This window comes from Salmo salar, chromosome ssa29 (assembly GCF_905237065.1).
Source record: "Salmo salar chromosome ssa29, Ssal_v3.1, whole genome shotgun sequence".
In the NCBI taxonomy this organism is placed as follows: domain Eukaryota; kingdom Metazoa; phylum Chordata; class Actinopteri; order Salmoniformes; family Salmonidae; genus Salmo; species Salmo salar.
Window position 1 is genome coordinate 41,500,951 of NC_059470.1, and position 22,374 is coordinate 41,523,324.

The 22,374-nt window shown below is 44.1% G+C and overlaps 1 protein-coding gene across 1 annotated transcript in view; it reads left to right on the top strand.

Annotated features, from left to right (window-relative positions):
* Positions 1-22,374, top strand: part of LOC106590690 (uncharacterized) — a 35,713-nt gene that overhangs the window by 10,067 nt on the left and 3,272 nt on the right. The window contains exons 5-7 of the mRNA XM_045710746.1: positions 2,416-2,497; positions 10,040-10,185; positions 10,878-10,925. Coding sequence (XP_045566702.1) covers positions 2,416-2,497; positions 10,040-10,185; positions 10,878-10,925 — 276 coding nt within the window. The remainder of the gene's footprint in view (positions 1-2,415; positions 2,498-10,039; positions 10,186-10,877; positions 10,926-22,374) is intronic.

Genomic DNA, 22,374 nt, shown 5'->3' on the forward strand with positions numbered 1-22,374 from the left:
TGACATCGGGTGGTGTAGGTGTCCTGGAGGGCAGGTAGTTTGCCCCCGGTGATTCGTTGTGCAGACCTCACTACCCTCTGGAGAGCCTTCCGGTTATGGGCAGAGCAGCTGCCGTACCAGGCGGTGATACAGTCCGACAGGATGCTCTCGAATGTGCATCTGTAAAAGTTTGTGAGTGTTTTTGGTGACAAGCCAAATTTCTTCAGCCTCCTGAGGTTGATAGAGGTGCTGTTGCTCCTTCTTCACCACGCTGTCTGTGTGGGTGGACCATTTCAGTTTGTCCGTGATGTGTACGCCGAGGAACTTAAAACTCACCACCTTCTCCACTACTGTCCCGTCGATGTGGATGGGGGGATGCTCCCTCTGCTGTTTCCTGAAGTCCACAATCATCTTCTTTGTTTTGTTGACATTGAGTGTTAAGTTATTTTCCTGACACCACACACCGAGGGCCCTCACCTCCTCCCTGTAGGCCGTCTCGTCGTTGTTGGTAATCAAGCCTACCACTGTAGTGTCGTCTGCAAACTTGATGATTGAGGTGGAGGCGTGCTGGGCCACTCAGTCATGGGTGAACAGGGAGTACAGGAGAGGGCTGAGAACGCACCCTTGTGGGGCCCCAGTGTTGAGGATCAGTGGGGTGGAGATGTTGTTTCCTACCTTCACCACCTGGGGGCGGCCCGTCAAAAAGTCCAGGACCCAGTTGCACAGGGCGGGGCCGAGACCCATTTGCATCATCATGGTACGATATAGAACTGGAATACTCTTTAGGATTTATCAGCCAAAGACATCGTAAATCTTTTTTCTTCAACTTTCTAGCAAATGCAGCTAGCTAATTTAGCCTACTCAAACACCCGGCTCAAACAGAGAGGGATGCTATGTTAGCTAGCTGGTAATGGCTATCCAACATTGGAACTCTTCCAAGTCAAGGTAAGCTTTTGGTTTTATTCATTTATTGCCAATGGGGACCACCAGTATAACTGCTAAAGTGCTTTCTGACTGTACACTGTACTGCATGATTGTAGCGGGTTTACTAACGCGTTACTTCTCGAAGCTATGTTGACTATGACGGTAGCTAGCTAATATGGTGACAACGATGTAGGCTGTGTGTGTAGCGGTTAACGGTTATGGTATGAAGGTTTGGCTTGAAAAGGTGTTTTCGCCTGGTCACAGACAGCTCTTGTGTTGTGCAATGATGTTCACAAGCATAGGGAAAAGGTGAGAGATAGATGCATAGATGCCAAAAGGAATTATACAATGAGCAAAGTGTTCATGCTGTTTGTATGTGGCTGCTATGAAAGTGATCATGCTGTTTGTACGTGGCTGCTATGAAAGTGAACTGTGTTTGAGTGGGATCAGGGGTGTATTCATTCCGCCGATTCTGTCGAAAAACATTTCTTAAACGGAAGCAAACGGAACCAAACGGGGATAAACATACCTGCATTTGTCCAATAGAAACTCTCGTTTGCGACTTGGATTAATGATTACACCCTAGATCAGATAGATGCAGGCCAGAGTGTGCAAGGCGCTATTGAATGTGTCACTGTCTGTCACTTTGATTACTAACATTTGTCTCTCGACCTGTGCACCTACATTGTAAGCTTTCATTCGTAGGCTAGGTTGTAGCAACCTCGTGATGGGTACAGGGACTATTTGAGTATCATGTAGCAGCCTAAACCTGTAGATGTTACATTGAACTGGGTGAATGGAATATGAATGACAGCCATCCAATATGCTGTGATAGAAACAAGGCCCTGCTCATTAAAAAATATATTAGTCCTCCCTTGTATTAAACGAACACCACTGGTTTCACTGGGGTAGAAACATTTGCCAACAGGCATGTAAAATCCCTCCTCTAGGACAGTAATAATATATTTTTTAGGGCTAGGGGGCAGTACTCGGAAATTCGGATGAATGACGTGCCCAAAGTAAACTGCCTGTTACCCAGAACCTAGGATATGCATATAATTGGTAGTATTGGATAGAAAACACTGTGAATGACAGTCATCCAATATGCTATAATAGAAATAAGGCCATGCTCATTAAAAAACATGATCGTCCTCCCTGATCTTAAATGGCACGGACCCGCCACTGGTCTACAGGTCAGTGTGTGGAGGCTAGCCAATCTAAAGGTGCGTGTGTATTGATTAATCACTTTACTGGGTTAATATGGCTAGCAGAGGACAGTGTCCATGGTATTATTCCAGTTGTCATGGTATTATTCCAGTTGTCATGGTATTATTCCAGTTGTCATGGTATTATTCCAGTTGTCATGGTATTATTCCAGTAATCATGGTATTATTCCAGTTGTCATGGTATTATTCCAGTAACCATGGTACTGTTCTACTGCTAACATACCGTATCATGTCTGGTGGTTAGCAGTGAGACCATTACGAACTTTGTCATTTCTGTCCCCCTGAGGTCGGGAGAACGACGCGCTCAGAGAGGAGAAAGACCATCAGTGGTATCAATCTGGAAAAGATATCTACAGCATCTCAGGATGGTGAGTAACTACAGCGCTGTCCTAGTCATCATATCATGTGATTACGTTTCATCAGCAATGTACAAGATTATATATCGCGCGAAGGTCATATAGACCCCCACAACAGTCAACCTACTGTATCTACACTATATATACACAAAAGTATGTGGACACCCATTCAAATTAGTGGATTCGTCTTTTTCAGCTACACCCGTTGCTGACAGGTGTATAACATAGAGCACACAGCCATGCAATCTCCACAGACAAACATTGGCAGGAGAATGGCCTGTACTGAAGAGCTCAGACTTTCAACGTGGCACCGTCATAGGATGCCACCTTTCCAACAAGTCAGTTCGTAATTTCTGCCCTGCTAGAGCTGCCCCCGGCTGTTATTGTGAAGTGGAAACGTCTAGGAGCAACAACGGCTCAGCCGCGAAGTGGTAGGCTACACGAGCTCACAGAACGGGACCGCCGAGTGCTGAAGCGCGTAGCGCATAAAAATCCTGTCCTCGGATATGCGGATTTTTAACAGGGTCGTTAGCAATTAATTTTTAAGTGAACGCCAAGAATGTGCAAAGCTGTCATCAAGGCAAAGGGTGGCTACTTTGAAGAATGTCAAATCTAAAATATATTTTGATTTGTTTAACACTTTTTTGGTTACTACATGATTCCATATGTGTTATTTCATAGTTTTGATGTCTTCACTATAATTCTACAATATAGAAAATAGTAAATAGTAAAAATAAAGAAAAACCCTTGAATGAGTAGGTGTGTCCAAACTTTTGACTGGTACAGTATGTATGTACAGTGCATTCGTAAAGTATTCAGACCCCTTAACCTTTTCCACATTTTGTTACGTTACTGCCTTATTTAAAAATAAATAATACCCCAAAAAATGTCTCATCAAGCTACATACATAATGACAAAGCAAAAACGGCTTTTTTTGTGTGTGTGCAAAATGTATTACAAAGAAAATATGTGAAATATCACATTTATATAAGTATTCAGACCCTTTACTCAGTACTTTGTTGAAGCACCTTTTGCAGCGATTACAGCCTCGAGTCTTCTTGGGTATGACGCTACAAGCTTGGCACACCTGTATTTGGGGAGTTTCTCCCATTCTTCTCTGTAGATCCTTAGCAGATGTTAATGTGAGTGTAGTGAAATGCTTGTGCTTCTAGTTCAGACCATGCAGTAATATCTAACAAGTAATCTAACAAATTCACAACAACTACCTTATACACACAAGTGTAAAGGAATGAATAAGAATATTTATATATAAATATATGGATGAGCAATGGCCGAATGGCATAGGCAAGATGCAGTAGATGGTATAGAGTACAGTATATACATATGATATGTGTAATGTAAGATATGTAAACATTATTAAAGTGGCTAGTGATACATTTATTAAGTCAATTTATTTAAGTGGCTAGAGATTTGAGTCTCTATGTGGGCAGCAGCCTCTCTGTGTCAGGAAGTCCAGGACCCAGCTGCAGAGGGCAGGGTTGAGACCCAGGACCTTAAGCTTGATGATGAGCTTGGAGGGTACTATGGTGTTGAATGCTGAGCTGTAGTCGATGAACAGCATTCTTACATACAGTTGAAGTCAGAAGTTTACATACACCTTAGCCAAATACATTTAAACTCACTTTTTCCCAATTCCTGACATTTAATCCTAGTAAAAATTCCCTGTCTTAGGTCAGTTAGGATCACCACTTTATTTTAGGAATGTGAAATGTCAGAATAATAGTAAAGAGAATAATTTATTTCAGCTTTTATTTCTTTCATCACATTCCCAGTGGGTCAGAAGTTTACATACACTCAATTAGTATTTGGTAGCATTGCCTTTAAATTGTTTAACTTGGGTCAAAGGTTTCAGGTATCCTTCCACAAGCTTCCCACAATAAGTTGGGTGAATTTTGGCCCATTCCTCCTGACAGAGCTGGTGTAACTGAGTCAGGTTTGTAGGCCTCCTTGCTCGCACACGCTTTTTCAGTTCTGCCCACACATTTTCTATAGGATTGAGGTCAGGGCTTTGTGATGGCCACTCCAATACCTTGACTTTGTTGACCTTAAGCCATTTTGCTACAACTTTGGAAGTATGCTTGGGGTCATTGTCTATTTGGAAGACCCATTTGTGACCAAGCTTTAACTTCCTGACTGATGTCTTGAGATGTTGCTTCAATATATACAAATAATTTTCTTTCCTCATGATGCCATCTATTTTGTGAAGTGCACCAGTCCCTCCTGCAGCAAAGCACCCCCACCACATGATGCTGCCACCCCTGTGCTTCATGGTTGGGATGGTGTTCTTTGGCTTGCAAGCCTCCCCCTTTTTCCTCCAAACATAACGATGGTCATTATTGCCAAACAATTCTATTTTTGTTTCATCAGACCAGAGGACATTTCTCCAAAAAGTACGATCTTTGTCCCCATGTGCAGTTGCAAACCGTAGTCTGGCTTTTTAATGGCGGTTTTGGGGCAGTGGCTTCTTCCTTGCTGAGTGGCCTTTCAGGTTATGTCGGTATAGGACTTGTTTTACTGTGGATATAAATAATTCTGTACCTGTTTCCTCCAGCATCTTCACAAGGTCCTTTGCTGTTGTTCTGGGATTGATTTGCACTTTTTGCACCAAAGTACGTTTATCTCTAGGAGACAGAACGTCTCCTTCCTGAGTGGTATGACAGCTGCGTGGTCCCATGGTGTTTATACATGCGTACTATTGTTTGTACAGATGAACGTGGTACCTTCAGGCATTTGGAAATTGCTCCCTAGGATGAACCAGACTTGTGGAGGTCTACAATGTTTTTCTGAGGTCTTGGCTGATTTCTTTTGATTTTCCCATGATGTCAAGCAAAGACACACTGAGTTTGAAGGTAGGCCTTGAAATACATCCACAGGTACACCTCCAATTAACTCAAATGATGTCAATTAGCCTATCAGAAGCTTCTAAAGCCATGACATCATTTTCTGGAATTTTCCAAGCTGTTTAAAGCCACAGTCAACTTAGTGTATGTAAACTTCTGACCCACTGGAATTGTGATACAGTGAATTAAAAGTGAAATAATCTGTCTGTAAACAATTGTTGGAAAGATTATTTCTTTCATACACAAAGTAGATGTCCTAACTGACTTGCCAAAACTATAGTTTGTTAAAAAGAAATTTGTGGAGTGGTTGAAAAATGAGTTTTAATGACTCCAACCTAAGTGGATGTAAACTTCAGACTTCAACTGTAGGTATTCCTCTTGTCCAGATGGGTTAGGGCAGTGTGCAGTGTGATGGCGATTGCATCGTCTGTGGACCTATTGGGACGGTAAGCAAACTGAAGTGGGTCTAGGGTAACAGGTAGGGTGGAGGTGATATGATCCTTGACTAGTCTCTCAAAGCACTTCATGATGATAGAAGTGAGTGCTACGGGGCGATAGTCATTCAGTTCAGTTACCTTTGCTTTCTTGGGTACAGGAACAATGGTGGCCATCTTGAAGCATGTGGGAACAGCAGACTGGGATAAGGATTGGTTGAATATGTCCGTAAACACACCAGCCAGCTGGTCTGCGCATGCTCTGAGGACGTGGCTAGTGATGCCGTCTGGGCCGGCAGCCTTGCGAGGGTTAACACACTTAAACGTTTTACTCAAGTTGTCCACGGAGAAGGAGAGCCCACAGGCTTTTGTTAGCGGGCCGTGTCAGTGGCACTGTATTGTCCTCAAAGCGAGCAAAGAAGTTGTTTAATTTGTCTGATATACACGGCTGTGACTATAGTCGAAGAGAATTCTCTTGGAAGATAATGCGGTCGGCATTTGATTGTAAGGGATTCTAAGTCAGGTAAACAAAAGGACTTGAGTTCCTGTATGTTGTTGTGATCACACCACGAGTGGTTAATCATAAGGCATACAACCCCGCCCTTCTTCTTACCAGAGAGATGCTTGTTTCTGTCGGCGTGATGCGTAAAGAAACCAGGTGGCTGTACCGACTCTGACAACATATCCCGAGTGAGCCATGTTTCCGTGAAACAGAGAATGTTACAATCTCTGATGTCTCTCTGGAAGGCAACTCGTGCCCTAATATCATGTACCTTGTTTTCTAGAGATTGGACATTGGTGAGTAATATGCTAGGAATATGTCTTTGGGTTTTTATAAGCCAATAGATCTAGGGCTGAAGTGAGGTGAGATTCTTCTATAGACTCTACTGTGTGAATCACAGAGCCCTGATTCTTCTATAGACTCTACTGTGTGAATCACAGAGCCCTGATTCTTCTATAGACTCTACTGTGTGAATCACAGGGCCCTGATTCTTCTATAGACTCTACTGTGTGAATCACAGAGCCCTGATTCTTCTATAGACTCTACTGTGTGAATCACAGAGCCCTGATTCTTCTATAGACTCTACTGTGTGAATCACAGAGCCCTGATTCTTCTATAGACTTACTGTGTGAATCACAGGGCCCTGATTCTTCTATAGACTCTACTGTGTGAATCACAGAGCCCTGATTCTTCTATAGACTCTACTGTGTGAATCACAGAGGCCCTGATTCTTCTATAGACTCTACTGTGTGAATCACAGAGCCCTGATTCTTCTATAGACTCTACTGTGTGAATCACAAGGCCCTGATTCTTCTATAGACTCTACTGTGTGAATCACAGAGCCCTGATTCTTCTATAGACTCTACTGTGTGAATCACAGAGCCCTGATTCTTCTATAGACTCTACTGTGTGAATCACAGAGCCCTGATTCTTCTATAGACTCTACTGTGTGAATCACAGAGCCCTGATTCTTCTATAGGCTCTACAACATTTGCATAGAAGAAGCAATCTCTTCTTTTCGACAAGTATGTGCTGTCTTTAAGAAATGAATGACTTTATTCTTGAGGCAGAAAGTGGCTGTGGAATCTGACTTTGTGGCTGTAGAATCTGACTTTGTGGCTGTGGAATCTGACTTTGTGGCTGTGGAATCTGACTTTGTGGCTGTGGAATCTGACTTTGTGGCTGTGGAATCTGACTTTGTGGCTGTGGAATATGACTTTGTGGCTGTGGTATCTGACTTTGTGGCTGTGGTGTCAGACTTTGTGGCTGTGGAATCTGACTTTGTGGCTGTGGAATCTGACTTTGTGGCTGTGGAATCTGACTTTGTGGCTGTGGAATCTGACTTTGTGGCTGTGGTATCTGACTTTGTGGCTGTGGAATCTGACTTTGTGGCTGTGGAATCTGACTTTGTGGCTGTGGAATCTGACGTTGTGGCTGTGGAATCTGACTTTGTGGCTGTGGAAACTTTTGGCTGTGGAATCTGACTTTGTGGCTGTGGAATCTGACTTTGTGGCTGTGGAATCTGACTTTGTGGCTGTGGTATCTGACTTTGTGGCTGTGGAATCTGACTTTGTGGCTGTGGAATCTGACGTTGTGGCTGTGGTATCTAGTGGAAACCAGACGGGAGGCAAAGAATGATGAGGAAGTGAATGAGTTTTTGGTGACGAGTGAGACAAAGCGAATCAATAAAGTTTTTAGTGACAGCCAGCTTTGAAATCAGGATATTTTGTGTTATGGTTTGGTTATCACCAATAAATTACTACAGTAGTGAATTCAGCTGTAAGCTAACACAGAAAGTTACCCTTACAATTAGAGCTGGAAGCTACCGGTTTCGTCTTGCATTGGAAAGTGTTCTAGCCTGTAGGGACATTGTTTTGTGAACAGCGATTAACAGTTCTACATGCTGTGTTGCATTATTCAAGTTTGTTAACTTGTGTACCACATGATTGGGGACTGGGGAACTAATGCAGGCCAGACAGCTGCAGCAGTGAATGAGCCAGGGGAGCAGGCTGTTGGCTCTATAAAGGCCCTGCAGCAGTGAATGAGCCAGTGGAGCAGGCTGTTGGCTCTATAAAGGCCCTGCAGCAGTGAATGAGCCAGTGGAGCAGGCTGTTGGCTCTATAAAGGCCCTGCAGCAGTGAATGAGCCAGGGGAGCAGGTTGTTGGCTCTATAAAGGCCCTGCAGCAGTGAATGAGCCAGGGGAGCAGGCTGTTGGCTCTATAAAGGCCCTGCAGCAGTGAATGAGCCAAGGGAGCAGGCTGTTGGCTCTATAAAGGCCCTGCAGCAGTGAATGAGCCAAGGGAGCAGGCTGTTGGCTCTATAAAGGCCCTGCAGCAGTGAATGAGCCAGTGGAGCAGGCTGTTGGCTCTATAAAGGCCCTGCAGCAGTGAATGAGCCAGTGGAGCAGGCTGTTGGCTCTTAGCTCTATAAAGAGGCTGCGCTGTGTCAGGGGAAAATTACATAATTACCTGATTTGTTTGATATTAATAGTAAAGTGTTATTTATTTAACTAAGGATAAGACTGGCCTGCTAAGGCTGAGTTTTATGGTGTCCACTCTAGCACCCTGCAGTTAGTCTGGGCGTTAAGGAAATGGATTTTGCTAGCGAAAGCTTGAGCTGACAATGGACTTGGTGATAAAAATCTAAAAGCTGGCATTCTATAGATAAGATGTGGTGTGTGTGTGTGTGTGACCCGAGATAGAGAGAGCCTGGAAGAGTTTAGAACAATGTCTCATTGTCTCATCTTCCTGGCATCTGGGAAACTAAGCCGGGTTGGAAGCAAAACAATATCCCGTGCAGATAACCAGGAGATGGACCAAGGTGGCTTATGGGAACGGTAGAAATGACTGACTGAGCATTTAAGGCCTATATAAGATCTCAGTTTTTTTCATTATCAGTTAAGCTCTCAGCAACACAACTTAGTGTGTGGTCGACGGTTTTATTATTGCAATAATTAATCGATGTTGAATAAAGATGATCGTTTGAATAATTGTCCAAGTTTCTCTCAGTACTGACATTTCCACTACTGCCTGACAAAGACTTGGTCCTCTCAATCACCTGAGACACATTTGGCAGAAGTACCGAACATAACAAAAATTCTAGTACCGAACCGACCAAAGACACTACAGCATGAAGATGGGCAGAAACTGCTTGTCCAATAGAAATCCCCGATCACACTTGTAGGCGATGTCATGGCAGCGTTGGCTAGCTAAGCTCATACGTAGAAACACGTCATCGGGTCTAACTGTCGTCTCGTGTGCAGGCCATCAAATCAAAGGCAGTCCGTCGATATAAAGTTGTTTTTTGACGAAGATGAAAACGTGTCAGTTTGTCACTTTCACGAGGTTGGAGTAAAAACATGTTCAACTATTTAAGACATGGGCTCAAATCTAGGTTGTGCTTTTAGATTTGAAGAAAATGAACAACTAAGGAAGAATTCTTCACTTCTCTCATTGACTTCTCAAATCCCAAACTCCAGCCTGCTCTGTTTGGTCTGTTTCGCAAGCGTTCCCAGAAGTCTCACCATGTTACGCCTCTGGGTTTAGAAACTCTTGTGAGTGGACGGATACATAATAGGTTAGGGTTACACACAGTACATTAAGATACGCTATCATCACAATGAAAGTGGTGTAAAACTGTGAAATGGTGTAAATTTGCTGCGCATCACAGCTAAGAATGTCTTGTAAGATATCAATGGGAAAGTGTGTGCAAAAAAAAAAAAAAAAAAAGCTTTCTGTCCCTCTGATGTTTCCGTAGATGACAAGAGGAAGTCGATCTCAGACCTCAGAGACGCCAGTTCCTCCTCCTCCTTCAACCCGGACAGGGAGAAACCGGTCGCTTCCGTCTCTGTCAGAGCCATATCTGCCCTCTATCTGTCCAAGGTAGCAGCTGCAGAGTCAACAGTATGTACTCCTTCCCTCGCTCCTCTGAGATGTTAGAGATGTTACAGTATTTTATCTATGAGCTATAGAACTATGTCCATCTTATCTCAAGGATCTATAGATCAGGACTTTTCCAACCCTGTTCCTGGAGAGATACCATCCTGTAGGTTTTAAGTCCAACCCTGTTCCTGGAGAGATACCCTCCTGTAGGTTTTAACTCCAACCCTGTTCCTGGAGATCTACCATCCTGTAGGTTTTAACTCCAACCCTGTTCCTGGAGATCTACCTTCCTGTAGGTGAGGTGGAGTGTGCTCTCCAGGAACATGGTTGGTGTTAAAACCTACAGGAGGGTGAATCTCCAGGAACAGGGTTGGAGTTAAAACTTACAGGAGGGTGAATCTCCAGGAACAGGGTTGGGGAGTCCTGCTATAGCTCTATGTCTGTCTTCTGTAGGATCTATATATATATATATATATATATATATATATATATATATATATATCTGTCTTAGACAGTGCTGTACTCTGGTGTCAGAAAACATCAAGGCCTCTGGTCTCCACAACACACAGAAATCATCAAGGCAGGTCACTGAGAAGCCAGTAGTAAAATATACAGCACTATAACTGTTATGTAATGATAGTGATTATCAATACATATAATTATTATTATATTAGTTTGTCATATTGAACTGATTTTATGATATTTCCCTGCAGGCTCAAGATCCATCCTCTCCAACCAAGAGAGGAGTGAAACCATCCAAGGTAGGCAGAGGAGTCCTGTTGTCTTCTTAAGCGTCTCAGAGTTGGCATGACAAGGTGCAAGGTGTATTTTAGAAGGATTGTTTGTTTGGCTTGCAGGTAATGTTGTGTTGTTGTTGATTTTGTTGCAATATAATGGTATTTTGTCAAACCATAACCATACAAACATAGACAAATATGGATAAGCCTGCTTTCACTGAGGACTGCGACTTACGGCACCGATTGTTTTGGAGTTCAGCTAACAGAATGTTTGGAGTTCAACTAACAGAATGTTTGGAGTTTAACTAACAGAATGTTTGGAGTTTAACTAACAGAATGTTTGGAGTTCAACTAACAGAATGTTTGCAGTTTAACTAACAGAATGTTTGGAGTTTAACTAACAGAATGTTTGGAGTTCAACTAACAGAATGTTTGGAGTTCAGCTAACAGAATGTTTGCAGTTTAACTAACAGAATGTTTGGAGTTTAACTAACAGAATGTTTGGAGTTCAGCTAACAGAATGTTTGGAGTTCAACTAACAGAATGTTTGGAGTTCAACTAACAGAATGTTTGGAGTTCAACTAACAGAATGTTTGGAGTTCAACTAACAGAATGTTTGGAGTTCAACTAACAGAATGTTTGGAGTTCAACTAACAGAATGTTTGGAGTTCAGTTAACAGAATGTTTGGAGTTCAGCTAACAGAATGTTTGGAGTTCAACTAACAGAATGTTTGGAGTTCAACTAACAGAATGTTTGGAGTTCAACTAACAGAATGTTTGGAGTTCAACTAACAGAATGTTTGGAGTTCAGCTAACAGAATGTTTGGAGTTCACCTAACAGAATGTTTGGAGTTCAACTAACAGAATGTTTGGAGTTCAACTAACAGAATGTTTGGAGTTCAACTAACAGAATGTTTGGAGTTCAGCTAACAGAATGTTTGCAGTTTAACTAACAGAATGTTTGGAGTTCAGCTAACAGAATGTTTGCAGTTCAACTAACAGAATGTTTGGAGTTCAACTAACAGAATGTTTGGAGTTCAACTAACAGAATGTTTGGAGTTCAACTAACAGAATGTTTGGAGTTCAACTAACAGAATGTTTTGGAGTTCAACTAACAGAATGTTTGGAGTTCAACTAACAAAATGTTTGGAGTTTAACAGAATGTTCGGAGTTCAGCTAACAGAATATGACTTGGTTTGTAGAGGATGTGTGCAAAGGAGTATCTTAGTGACTTGTTTGGAGCTGGGGTTGGAGCTGGGGTTGGGGTATGGGGAAACATGAAGAGAACATCCAGCTTTGTTTGAGCAGCCATTGGATAGCCAGAACATTCATGAGGAGAGGGTTAACAGAGCCACGGACAAAGTGGAGAGGGCTGATGATGCTCATGGGGAACTTACTGAGTGTGAGGAGGAGGAGTTGGTCACATTGGACGTCCAGTCTGCTAAGAGGCTGTTTGAGAGCCAGCAGCTCGACACCCTGTTGGCCAGCCAAGATTCACTTGTAGCCCTGAACAAGGCCATCGTGTCGGAGGACAAGTGGGGAGCAATTCATAAGAGAAAACAAGTGTTTGAGAAAAGAAGCAGTGAGACAGTACAGAGAGTCATCAAAAGCATATTTGTTTTAGAAAATCCTGGAGGTGAGGAGAAGCTCTGGATGTCTGATGTAACAATGCACACACTTAGTGAGGGTTCTCCACAGTCAAACACGTCTTTGGGAGAAAGGTCCAGCTGCAGCATGAAGGGTTCTCCACAGCAAACACATCTTTGGGAGAAAGGTCCAGCTGCAGCATGAAGGGTTCTCCACAAACACATCTTTGGGAGAAAGGTCCAGCTGCAGCATGAAGGGTTCTCCACAGTCAAAGACGTCTTTGAGAGAAAGGTCACAGTGAGCTTCAACAGCAGATGTTGACGTTGAAACTAGTCTAACAAGTCAAAAGTGTCACAGTGCACTCAACTTGAAAACAGTTCCCTTTCAGAGAAATAAACACAACAGGATGTCTAGGAACCAAAGCCCCAGAATAACCCTTCACCTCCGGGTGACTTAGCTCCAGACAGAAGGTTCCAGGAGGACATGTTGGTGTTAGAGGCTACTGTTAGGAACAGAGCTCAGCTGTTTGACTCCGCGCTGTTCAACCTGATCAACCACCTAGAACAGAGTAGAGACAGTGGCAGAGAGCGTCATCAACACAACGAACTCTCTCCATCACTTCAACGCCATCCACCTCCACGGATCCATCATCGAGGCTAGTGATACAGGAAGTGGTCAGAAGGCTAGGTACGGGCTGACCTCCGTCCTGAGGCCAGAGATTGAACAGAATGAGGTGGCTGACGGCAGGGTTAAGAACTTTATACTCCAGCTGTTGCCTCGGGACAACCCTTAAAGCCTCAGGTAGTTTACCTGAAGAAGGACAAGCAGGGGAACGTGGAGGTCACCATGGTGACAGTACCTGTCTCTCAGGTACATCTGGTTTTAAGGATAAAGAGTTCAAAACAGCTAACATTCTCCAACTAATTGGAGGACATCCTCAGTCAGGACAGCTCTCTGAGGAAAGGAGTAGTTATACAGGAGGCTGGTCAGGAACGGGCTGAGGTCAACGTTAACTCCCTGTACAACCACTCTGAAGGAGAGGTGGAGAGGTACCTCCCACCCGCAGGGACAGAGGGTGGAGACAAACGTCCTTAGACGTAGCTGCAGGAAGGAGACAAGAATTCAACAGGGACTAGTGACGTAAGGAGAGGCGATGCAAAGTCAACTGTCAGCTGTGTCTTGGACACCAGTCAGGACCTCTCAGCCACAGCCTATTACAGACATGAGGTCAAGGGGAATGTCAAAGTTATTTAGGAGCTGCGTTGAGAAGGGTGATCTGGAATATCTCAAGACCCTGCAAGTCCAGCCAGGGAGGAGGAGGAGGAACTCCTCCAGAACCAGACTGACATTGTAACGGGTGTCTACACAGAGCCAAAGACACATTATCTTCAACAACAACCAGAGGACTCTATGGAGCAGAATGATCCGGAGTCCCAGTCGATGTGAAGAAACTGAAGAGCATGTTCTCAGCCAACCAGAGCTGTGTCCAACAAAAGGATCATCCACTTTGCCAAGGACCGGCAGGCCAAAGTACCATACCTGCAAAGAGGAATGGTTCTGCAGGACGTGACATCAACACACCTAGACACTCACCTGGGCCGGTGAAGAATCAGAGCTTGAGACACTCACCTGGGCCGGTGAAGAATCAGAGCTTGAGACACTCACCTGGGCCAGTGAAGAATCAGAGCTTTGGACACTCACCTGAGCCAGTGAAGAATCAGAGCTTGAGACACTCACCTGGGCCAGTGAAGAATCAGTGCTGTTTTGAATTAAATAAAATTGCACCTACACACTGAAGAAGGCAGTAAAGCCAAAACGTATGTGTACCCAATCCCAGATGCAGTAAAACATTTAAAACATTGACTAATGAAGTAAGCTTTATGCAACATATTTTTGAGTGCAAACCCATTAGACCTCTTTGAAGGAGATGCTAAGGCGTGACGCTGAAGACTCAGGTTAAACACATGACCTCAATGTATTGTCCCAGAAGACACCTGGCCACCCCGAGAAACAGAAGGAAGAGATCGTAGTGGAAATGCTGGATGAGGAAGACGACATCTCAAACCTCCAGGCTGCCATCTACACCCACCAACAAGCCACCATGAAGGCCAAGGCCCTTCAAGAGAAACAGGTCAAAGCTGTTCAAAATGTGGCACTAGAGAAACAGGTCAAAGCTGTTCAAAATGTGGTACTAGAGAAACAGGTCAAAGCTGTTAAACAGGTCAAAGCTGTTAAACAGGTCAAAGCTGTTCAAAATGTGGCACTAGAGAAGCAGGTCAAAGCTGTTCAAAATGTGGTACTAGAGAAACAGGTCAAAGCTGTTCAAAATGTGGCACTAGAGAAGCAGGTCAAAGCTGTTCAAAATGTGGCACTAGAGAAGCAGGTCAAAGCTGTTCAGCAGGTCAAAGCTGTTAAACAGGTCAAAGCTGTTAAACAGGTCAAAGCTGTTCAACAGGTGGCACTACATTTTGATTGAGGAAATGATGACGCTCTGCCTTATCTAAAAAAAAAAAAACACTACAAGTCAGATTGGTGACACTGGGGACACGCCCGACACAGCTCTGAGAGGCTACACAAAACGCTAACACTCAGCCGGGCCGGTGCGAGGCTACACAAAACGCTAACACTCAGCCGGGCCGGTGCGTAGCAAGGAACAGCCCGGCGACCTGCCACTGACAACTGACCCGCCCCCCTGCGCTTCTCTCTCGCTCTTCACATTCAACGAGAGACAGACATGCCACCAGAGGTCTCTTCACAGTCCCCAAGTCCAGAACAGACTATGGGAGGCGCACAGTAATACATAGAGCCATGACTACATGGAACTCTATTCCACATCAGGTAACTGATGCAAGAAGTAGAATCAGATTTAAACAACAGATTAAAAATACACCTTATAGAACAGCAGGGACTGTGAAGAGACACAAACATAGGACAGACACATGCATACACACACATGATAACATACACACAATAACATACGAGCTATACACACATGGATTTTGCGTTGTAGATATGTGGTAGTAGAGTAGAAGGCTGAGGGCACACAGTGTGTTGTGAATTCTGTAATGAATGTATTGTAATGTTTAAAAAAGTGTATGACTGCATTAATTTTTCTGGACCCCAGGAAGAGAAGCTGCTGCCTTGGCAGGAACTAATGGGGATCCATAATAAACCCCAGGAAGAGTAGCTGCTGCCTTGGCAGGAACTAATGGGGATCCATAATAAACCCCAGGAAGAGTAGCTGCTGCCTTGGCAGGAACTAATGGGGATCCATAATAAACCCCAGGAAGAGTAGCTGCTGCCTTGGCAGGAACTAATGGGGATCCATAATAAACCCCAGGAAGAGTAGCTGCTGTCTTGACAGGAATTAATGGGGATCCATAATAAACCCCAGGAAGAGTAGCTGCTGTCTTGACAGGAACTAATGGGGATCCATAATAAACCCCAGGAAGAGTAGCTGCTGCCTTGGTAGGAACTAATGGGGATCCATAATTAACCCCAGGAAGAGTAGCTGCTGCCTTGGCAGGAACTAACGGGGATCCATAATAAACCCCAGGAAGAGTAGCTGCTATCTTGACAGGAACTAATGGAGATCCATAATAAACCCCAGGAAGAGTAGCTGCTGCCTTGGCAGGAACTAATGGGGATCCATAAAAAATACAAATATCTTAGTGTTTTATTGTATCAGAAAATACCCTAAAATATTTATAATCAGCCAGTAGTGTTCTGATGGTATTGAACCAGCCAGTGGTGTCCTGATGGTATTGAATCAGCCAGTAGTGTCCTGATGGTATTGAATCAGTCAGTAGTGGAGTGTCCTGATGGTATTGAATCAGCCAGTAGTGTCCTGATGGTATTGAATCAGCCAGTAGTGTCCTGATGGTATTGAACCAGCCAGTGGGAGTGTCCTGAGGGTATTGAATCAGCCAGTAGGGTGTCCTGATGGTATTGAATCAGCCAAGTGGTGTCCTGATGGTATTGAATCAGCCAGTAGTGGAGTGTCCTGATGGTATTGAATCAGCCAGTGGTGTTCTGATGGTATTGAATCAGCCAGTAGTAGTGTCCTGATGGTATTGAATCAGCCAGTAGTGTTCTGATGGTATTGAATCAGCCAGTAGTGGAGTGTCCTGATGGTATTGAATCAGCCAGTAGTGTCCTGATGGTATTGAATCAGCCAGTAGTGTCCTGATGGTATTGAATCAGCCAGTAGTGGAGTGTCCTGATGGTATTGAATCAGCCAGTAGTGTCCTGATGGTATTGAATCAGCCAGTGGTGTTCTGATGGTATTGAATCAGCCAGTAGTGTCCTGATGGTATTGAATCAGCCAGTAGTGTCCTGATGGTATTGAATCAGCCAGTAGTGTCCTGATGGTATTGAATCAGCCAGTTGGAGTGTCCTGATGGTATTGAATCAGCCAGTAGTGTCCTGATGGTATTGAATCAGCCAGTAGTGTCCTGATGGTATTGAATCAGCCAGTAGTGTCCTGATGGTATTGAATCAGCCAGTAGTGTCCTGATGGTATTGAATCAGCCAGTAGTGTCCTGATGGTATTGAATCAGCCAGTAGTGGAGTGTCCTGAGGGTATTGAATCAGCCAGTAGTGGAGTGTCCTGATGGTATTGAATCAGCCAGTAGTGTTCTGATGGTATTGAATCAGCCAGTAGTGTCCTGATGGTATTGAATCAGCCAGTAGTGTCCTGATGGTATTGAATCAGCCAGTAGTGGAGTGTCCTGATGGTATTGAATCAGCCAGTAGTGTCCTGATGGTATTGAATCAGCCAGTAGTGTTCTGATGGTATTGAATCAGCCAGTAGTGGAGTGTCCTGATGGTATTGAATCAGCCAGTAGTGGAGTGTCCTGATGGTATTGAATCAGCCAGTAGTGTCCTGATGGTATTGAATCAGCCAGTAGTGTCCTGATGGTATTGAATCAGCCAGTAGTGTCCTGATGGTATTGAATCAGCCAGTAGTGGAGTGTCCTGATGGTATTGAATCAGCCAGTAGTGTCCTGATGGTATTGAATCAGCCAGTAGTGTCCTGATGGTATTGAATCAGCCAGTAGTGTCCTGATGGTATTGAATCAGCCAGTAGTGTCCTGATGGTATTGAATCAGCCAGTAGTGTCCTGATGGTATTGAATCAGCCAGTAGTGTCCTGATGGTATTGAATCAGCCAGTAGTGTTCTGATGGTATTGAATCAGCCAGTAGTGTTCTGATGGTATTGAATCAGCCAGTAGTGTCCTGATGGAATTGAACCAGCCAGTAGTGTCCTGATGGTATTGAATCAGCCAGTAGTGGAGTGTCCTGATGGTATTGAATCAGCCAGTAGTGGAGTGTTCTGATGGTATTGAATCAGCCAGTAGTGTCCTGATGGTATTGAATCAGCCAGTAGTGTCCTGATGGTATTGAATCAGCCAGTAGTGGAGTGTTCTGATGGTATTGAATCAGCCAGTAGTGGAGTGTCCTGATGGTATTGAATCAGCCAGTAGTGTCCTGATGGTATTGAATCAGCCAGTAGTGTCCTGATGGTATTGAATCAGCCAGTAGTGGAGTGTCCTGATGGTATTGACTCAGCCAGTAGTGTCCTGATGGTATTGAATCAGCCAGTAGTGGAGTGTTCTGATGGTATTGAATCAGCCAGTAGTGGAGTGTCCTGATGGTATTGAATCAGCCAGTAGTGTCCTGATGGTATTGAATCTGCCAGTAGTGTTCTGATGGTATTGAATCAGCCAGTAGTGTTCTGATGGTATTGAATCAGCCAGTAGTGTCCTGATGGTATTGAATCACCCAGTAGTGGAGTGTCCTGATGGTATTGAATCAGCCAGTAGTGTCCTGATGATATTGAATCAGCCAGTAGTGGAGTGTCCTGATGGTATTGAATCAGCCAGTAGTGGAGTGTCCTGATGGTATTGAATCAGCCAGTAGTGTCCTGATGGTATTGAATCAGCCAGTAGTGGAGTGTTCTGATGGTATTGAATCAGCCAGTAGTGTCCTGATGGTATTGAATCAGCCAGTAGTGGAGTGTTCTGATGGTATTGAATCAGCCAGTAGTGTCCTGATGGTATTGAATCAGCCAGTAGTGGAGTGTCCTGATGGTATTGAATCAGCCAGTAGTGTCCTGATGGTATTGAATCAGCCAGTAGTGTTCTGATGGTACTGAATCAGCCAGTAGTGTCCTGATGGTATTGAATCAGCCAGTAGTGTCCTGATGGTATTGAATCAGCCAGTAGTGGAGTGTCCTGATGGTATTGAATCAGCCAGTAGTGGAGTGTCCTGATGGTATTGAATCAGCCAGTAGTGGAGTGTCCTGATGGTATTGAATCAGCCAGTAGTGGAGTGTCCTGATGGTATTGAATCAGCCAGTAGTGGAGTGTCCTGATGGTATTGAATCAGCCAGTAGTGGAGTGTCCTGATGGTATTGAATCAGCCAGTAGTGGAGTGTCCTGATGGTATTGAATCAGCCAGTAGTGTCCTGATGGTATTGAATCAGCCAGTAGTGTTCTGATGGTATTGAATCAGCCAGTAGTGTTCTGATGGTATTGAATCAGCCAGTAGTGGAGTGTCCTGATGGTATTGAATCAGCCACTAGTGTCCTGATGGTATTGAATCAGCCAGTAGTGTTCTGATGGTATTGAATCAGCCAGTAGTGGAGTGTTCTGATGGTATTGAATCAGCCAGTAGTGTTCTGATGGTATTGAATCAGCCAGTAGTGGAGTGTCCTGATGGTATTGAATCAGCCAGTAGTGTCCTGATGGTATTGAATCAGCCAGTAGTGTTCTGATGGTATTGAATCAGCCAGTAGTGGAGTGTTCTGATGGTATTGAATCAGCCAGTAGTGTCCTGATGGTATTGAATCAGCCAGTAGTGGAGTGTCCTGAGGGTATTGAATCAGCCAGTAGTGTCCTGATGGTATTGAATCAGCCAGTAGTGTCCTGATGGTATTGAATCAGCCAGTAGTGTCCTGATGGTATTGAATCAGCCAGTAGTGTCCTGATGGTATTGAATCAGCCAGTAGTGGAGTGTCCTGATGGTATTGAATCAGCCAGTAGTGTCCTGATGGTATTGAATCAGCCAGTAGTGGAGTGTCCTGAGGGTATTGAATCAGCCAGTAGTGTTCTGATGGTATTGAATCAGCCAGTAGTGTCCTGATGGTATTGAATCAGCCAGTAGTGTCCTGATGGTATTGAATCAGCCAGTAGTGTTCTGATGGTATTGAATCAGCCAGTAGTGTTCTGATGGTATTGAATCAGCCAGTACTGTTCTGATGGTATTGAATCAGCCAGTAGTGTTCTGATGGTATTGAATCAGCCAGTAGTGTCCTGATGGTATTGAATCAGCCAGTAGTGGAGTGTCCTGATGGTACTGAATCAGCCAGTAGTGGAGTGTCCTGATGGTACTGAATCAGCCAGTAGTGTCCTGATGGTATTGAATCAGCCAGTAGTGTTCTGATGGTATTGAATCAGCCAGGAGTGTCCTGATGGTATTGAATCAGCCAGTAGTGTCCTGATGGTATTGAATCAGCCAGTAGTGTTCTGATGGTATTGAATCAGCCAGTAGTGTCCTGATGGTATTGAATCAGCCAGTAGTGTCCTGATGGTATTGAATCAGCCAGTAGTGTCCTGATGGTATTGAATCAGCCAGTAGTGTCCTGATGGTATTGAATCAGCCAGTAGTGTTCTGATGGTATTGAATCAGCCAGGAGTGTCCTGATGGTATTGAATCAGCCAGTAGTGTCCTGATGGTATTGAATCAGCCATAAGTGTCCTGATGGTATTGAATCAGCCAGTAGTGGAGTGTCCTGTTGGTATTGAATCAGCCACTAGTGTCCTGATGGTATTGAATCAGCCAGTAGTGGAGTGTCCTGATGGTATTGAATCAGCCAGTAGTGTCCTGATGGTATTGAATCAGCCAGTGGTGTCCTGATGGTATTGAATCAGCCAGCAGTGTCCTGATGGTATTGAATCAGCCAGTAGTGTTCTGATGGTATTGAATCAGCCAGGAGTGTCCTGATGGTATTGAATCAGCCAGTAGTGTCCTGATGGTATTGAATCAGCCAGCAGTGTCCTGATGGTATTGAATCAGCCAGTAGTGGAGTGTTCTGATGGTATTGAATCAGCCAGTAGTGGAGTGTCCTGTTGGTATTGAATCAGCCACTAGTGTCCTGATGGTATTGAATCAGCCAGTAGTGGAGTGTCCTGATGGTATTGAATCAGCCAGTAGTGTCCTGATGGTATTGAATCAGCCAGTAGTGTTCTGATGGTATTGAATCAGCCAGTAGTGTCCTGATGGTATTGAACCAGCCAGTAGTGTCCTGATGGTATTGAATCAGCCAGTAGTGTTCTGATGGTATTGAATCAGCCAGTAGTGGAGTGTCCTGATGGTATTGAATCAGCCAGTAGTGTTCTGATGGTATTGAATCAGCCAGTAGTGGAGTGTCCTGATGGTATTGAATCAGCCAGTAGTGTCCTGATGGTATTGAATCAGCCAGTAGTGTCCTGATGGTATTGAATCAGCCAGTAGTGTTCTGATGGTATTGAATCAGTCAGTAAGGTATTGAATCAGCCAGTAGTGTTCTGATGGTATTGAATCAGCCAGTAGTGTTCTGATGGTATTGAATCAGCCAGTAGTGGAGTGTCCTGATGGTATTGAATCAGCCAGTAGTGTCCTGATGGTATTGAATCAGCCAGTAGTGTCCTGATGGTATTGAATCAGCCAGTAGTGTTCTGATGGTATTGAATCAGTCAGTAAGGTATTGAATCAGCCAGTAGTGTTCTGATGGTATTGAATCAGCCAGTAGTGTTCTGATGGTATTGAATCAGCCAGTGGTGTCCTGATGGTATTGAATCAGCCAGTAGTGTTCTGATGGTATTGAATCAGCCAGTAGTGGAGTGTTCTGATGGTATTGAATCAGCCAGTAGTGTTCTGATGGTATTGAATCAGCCAGTAGTGGAGTGTCCTGATGGTATTGAATCAGCCAGTAGTGTTCTGATGGTATTGAATCAGCCAGTAGTGGAGTGTTCTGATGGTATTGAATCAGCCAGTGGTGTCCTGATGGTATTGAATCAGCCAGTAGTGTTCTGAGGGTATTGAATCAGCCAGTAGTGGAGTGTTCTGAGGGTATTGAATCAGCCAGTAGTGGAGTGTCCTGATGGTATTGAATCAGCCAGTAGTGTTCTGATGGTATTGAATCAGCCAGTAGTGGAGTGTTCTGATGGTATTGAATCAGCCAGTGGTGTCCTGATGGTATTGAATCAGCCAGTAGTGTTCTGAGGGTATTGAATCAGCCAGTAGTGGAGTGTTCTGATGGTATTGAATCAGCCAGTAGTGTTCTGATGGTATTGAATCAGCCAGTAGTGGAGTGTCCTGATGGTATTGAATCAGCCAGTAGTGTCCTGATGGTATTGAATCAGCCAGTAGTGTCCTGATGGTATTGAATCAGCCAGTAGTGTCCTGATGGTATTGAATCAGCCAGTAGTGTCCTGATGGTATTGAATCAGCCAGTAGTGTTCTGATGGTATTGAATCAGCCAGTAGTGTCCTGATGGTATTGAATCAGCCAGTAGTGTCCTGATGGTATTGAATCAGCCAGTAGTGTCCTGATGGTATTGAATCAGCCAGTAGTGTTCTGATGGTATTGAATCAGCCAGTGGTGTTCTGATGGTATTGAATCAGCCAGTAGTGTTCTGATGGTATTGAATCAGCCAGTAGTGTTCTGATGGTATTGAATCAGCCAGTAGTGTCCTGATGGTATTGAATCAGCCAGTAGTGTTCTGATGGTATTGAATCAGCCAGTAGTGTCCTGATGGTATTGAATCAGCCAGTAGTGGAGTGTTCTGATGGTATTGAATCAGCCAGTAGTGGAGTGTCCTGATGGTATTGAATCAGCCAGT